Raw genomic sequence first — 4246 nt, forward strand, 5'->3', positions numbered from 1 at the left:
GCTGCCCCCCTCAATCCCACCCCCTGCTGCTTCCCCTCCCTCACCCACCCCGTCATCGCCTCGCCCCGCCCCTCCATCCCCTCCCCGCCCCTCCTGCGCCCAGCGCCCCGCCCCCTCCCCCCCACCGCGCGAGCGGATCCTAACGGTCACGCACGAGGAGCCGGGTGCACCCGAACTCGCCTGCCGCCGCCGACGGAGACGGAAGTCCCACCCTTGCCCTGCTGCGATTGGACGGGCCTGGCGGACGCTAGTCGGCGATTGGCTGTCAACCGTGCCGAGGGAACGGGAACGGCAGCGGCATCAGGTTTGGTTGCGAGGGACTGGCGTGAGGCAGCAGAAGCTTCCAGAAAAAGAGAAAGAAAGATAAAAATGCTGGGACGGCAAGTGTTGGTCTTAAGTGAGTGTCTCGAATCAGATCGTGGTTATTCATTTGGTGACTTTTTATTAAATTTATATGAATAATTCCCGTCTTCGCGATCTGTTTTTGTTTTTTAAAGAAAATTATATTTTCTCTCTTTTTATTTATTTCCCCCCCCCAGGTCAGAATGTGAAGCGGGAGTCCGGCCGTAAAGTCCAACAGGGCAACATCAACGCGGCCAAGGTGAGGAGAAGCCCGGCCACGCCGCCTACTCGAGCGCCGAGGCTGCAGACCGGGCCTAGGCCTCGGCCTCGGCCTCGGCCTCTCCTGCAGCCGCCCCCCCCCCCCCACCTCACAGCAGCACCGGCTCCTGCTCGTGTTGGGGGATCGGGCGGAGCGTGGCGGCTGGGACTGAAGGGGCTCAGGACCTTCCCTTCCCCCTCGATGGGCCTCCAGAAGCTTTATTTTGTCGGGTTCACATGGAGCTCAAGACCTTTTATTGGGTCTAAGGGGGCTCTTGATGAAGCTTAGAGGCATTTTATTGGGTCCAGATAGAGATCACAGGCATTTTATTGGGTCCACATAGAGATCAGGGCATTTTATTGGGTCCAGATAGAGATCAGGGGATTTTATTGGGTCCACATAGAGATCACGGGATTTTATTGGGTCCACATTAGAGATCTGGGCATTTTATTGGGTCCACATAGAGATCATGGGCATTTTATTGGGTCCACATAGAGATCCGGGGCATTTTATTGGGTCCACATAGAGATCATGGGCATTTTATTGGGTCCACATAGAGATCACTGGCATTTTATTTGGTCCACATAGAGATCACTGGCATTTTATTGGGCCCACTTGGATATCAGGGCATTTTATTGGGTCCACATAGAGATCAGGGCATTTTATTGGGTCCACATAGAGATCACGGGCATTTTATTGGGTCCACATAGAGATCAGGGCATTTTATTGGGTCCACATAGTGATCACAGGCATTTTATTGGGTCCACATAGAGATTGGGGCATTTTATTGGGTCCACATAGAGATCGGGGCATTTTATTGAGTCCACATAGAGATCAGGGGCATTTTATTGGGTCCACATAGTGATCAGGGCATTTTATTGGGTCCACATATTGATCACGGGCATTTCATTGGGTCCACATAGAGATCAGGGGCATTTTATTGGGTCCACATAGAGATTGGGGCATTTTATTGGGTCCACATAGAGATCGGGGCATTTTATTGGGTCCACATAGAGATCGGAGCATTTTAATGGGTCCACATAGAGATCGGAGCATTTTAATGGGTCCACATAGAGATCACTGGCATTTTATTGGGTCCACATAGAGATCGGGGCATTTTATTGGGTCCACATAGAGATCGGGGCATTTTATTGGGTCCAGATAGAGATCAGGGCATTTTATTGGGTCCACATAGAGATCACGGGCATTTTATTGGGTCCACATAGAGATCACGGGCATTTTATTGGGACAGATAGGGCTTAAGGTAAGTTATTGGATCTAAAGGGGCTCAGGGATATTTATTGGACTTGTGATGGGGCTCAGGGGCTTTTATTGGGTCTGATGGAGGTTAGTTAGTTCTGTTGGATGTTGACAGTGCTGAGGCATGTTTTTACAGAGTTGGAATGGAGCTTGGGGGTTCAAAGGGGCTTAGGTCCTTCAATTGGCTCTTGATGGAGATCTGGGGCCTTTTTGTTGGGTCTAAATAGGGCTCAGGATCTTTCTCTTTGGCTCTTGGTGGGTAGGTATTGTGTCTAAATGGGGCCTCTCCTGATGTAAATGGGGTTGTGGAAGTTTTATTTGATCTACAGCTGAGGACCATTTTATTCTTGATCCAAATTGGATCTCAGGATTGGTTTTTTTGAAGTCCTCTAGTGCTTCGGATTGTCCCCTTGTGAAATTCAATGAGATCAGGATCTTTTTCTGGGCCTCTGTGGTGGTCATGCCTTTTCTGGAGTCAGTTTGGGGATTGAGACCTTTGTGCAGTCCAAAACAAACGGACTCGGGGCACTTGGGGGGTCAAAGTAGGGCCCTGAACCGGGAACCAGAAGGATTCTCGTAGTAGCTTTGGTCTTCATTCTTGTGTCTTTGACTAGCCTCCAGTACTCTCCATCCAAGCCAACAGGTCAATACTATCCAGGGAGCACTAAGTCAACTTGAGGTTGTATTCCAAGTAAAGTGAAGGAGCTCCAAAAATATTGCTTAGTATACGTGAAAAGCCCTGTTATCGACACCTAATCGTTTTGTGGTTATGTTTTTCAGACAATCGCAGATGTTATTCGAACATGTTTGGGACCAAGAGCAATGATGAAGGTACAGAAAGTAACACTTGATGCATTAGACTGGTTTTGCAGCAACCTACCTAGACAGAATTAGAATTAGAATCCCTACAATGTGGAAACAGGCCCTATGGCCCAATAAGTCCACACCAAGCCTGTGAAGAGTAACCCATCCGTTCCCCTACCCTGTATTTACCTCTGACTACCTGCACATCTTTTCGACGGTGGGAGAAAACTGGAGCACCCAGAGGAAACCCACGCAGACACGGGGAGAATGTGCAAACTCCACACAGTCACCCGAGGCTGGAAACAAACCCGGGTCGCTGACACTGAGGCACCAGTGCTAATGACTGAGCTACCGTGCTGACCCAAGTTGTAACATGCAATAGATTATTTTGGAACAGCTCAGTGTTGGGTTAATTATAAATGGGCTGGGTGGAACTAGTGACGGAAATCTGTGTGTAGTCAAGCAGCTCGCTTGGAGTCATGTGTGCAGCGATTGATAGTGACTGATGTTCTTATAGCACACTGTCAGCCACAGCTGCTACTCCCATCCTTAAAAGAGTGGAGAAATAATTTAAGTCAACGAGGGAAGACTTACAGTCATACACCACGGAACAGATCCTCTGGTCCAACCAGTCCATGTGGACCATATTCCCTAACTAAACTAGTCCCACCTGTAGCCTCAACCTTTCCTATTCATGAACTTATCCAAATGTTCTTTTAAACTGTAACTGTACCCACATTCACCACTTTCTCTGGCAGTTGATTCCACACGCGAACAAAAGATCGCCCCCTTTTAAAATCTCTTTCCTCTCGCCTTAAAAATATGCCCCCTAGATCTGCGTGTATTAATCAACAGGAGCTCGTTCTATTGTGCTGCATTGAAGTTAATGTGATGTAATTTATTTTTCCCATCCTGTTTCCCCTCCAAACAAAAATCAGATGCTGTTGGATCCCATGGGTGGCATTGTCATGACAAACGACGGGAATGCCATTTTGCGAGAGGTAGGTGTTGTTTAGCCTGTGTGATGTGGCGGTGCTGGTGTTGAATTGGGGTGGACAGTGTCAGAAGTCACACGACACCAGGTTATAGTCCCAACAGGTTTATTAGAAAAACCAAGCTTTCAGAAGGTTTGTGATTTCAAGTAAACTATTTGACTATGACTTGGTGTCATGTGACTTCTGACCTTAACCTGTGTGAGCATTAGGTATCTGTTTGGGTGTGCTGCTTCTCACTATGTCCCACTTGAACATGAATGTGTTTGGCATAAGTGACAGCTTTCTAGCTGTCATGATTATATCTCTCATTTGCTGATTTGTTTGATTTGAATTTCTGACCATGGAGCCATGGTACACTGAACCGAGATCTTTGTGCCACACACAGATGTACAAGAGTATTTATTTAAAACTGTGGACCTGTCTATGAAACTCCCATCCGACGGACCCATGTTGTCTAGTTCACTATTATGGAGTCATAGAGATGTACAGCATGGAAACAGACCCTTCGATCCAACCCGTTCATGCCGACCAGATATCCCAACCCAATCTAGTCCCATCTGCCAGCACCCAGCCCATATCTCTCCAA

General features: G+C 48.0%; 1 protein-coding gene across 1 annotated transcript in view; it reads left to right on the plus strand.

Annotated features, from left to right (window-relative positions):
• The first annotated feature begins 245 nt into the window (after nt 1-245).
• cct3 (chaperonin containing TCP1, subunit 3 (gamma)) overlaps nt 246-4246 on the plus strand; it is a 15020-nt gene continuing 11019 nt past the window's right edge. Inside the window, exons 1-4 of the mRNA XM_043683975.1 lie at nt 246-397; nt 540-601; nt 2642-2692; nt 3604-3666. Coding sequence (XP_043539910.1) covers nt 370-397; nt 540-601; nt 2642-2692; nt 3604-3666 — 204 coding nt within the window. The 5' untranslated portion in view covers nt 246-369. The remainder of the gene's footprint in view (nt 398-539; nt 602-2641; nt 2693-3603; nt 3667-4246) is intronic.

Source organism: Chiloscyllium plagiosum, chromosome 51, assembly GCF_004010195.1.
Source record: "Chiloscyllium plagiosum isolate BGI_BamShark_2017 chromosome 51, ASM401019v2, whole genome shotgun sequence".
Lineage (NCBI taxonomy): Eukaryota > Metazoa > Chordata > Chondrichthyes > Orectolobiformes > Hemiscylliidae > Chiloscyllium > Chiloscyllium plagiosum.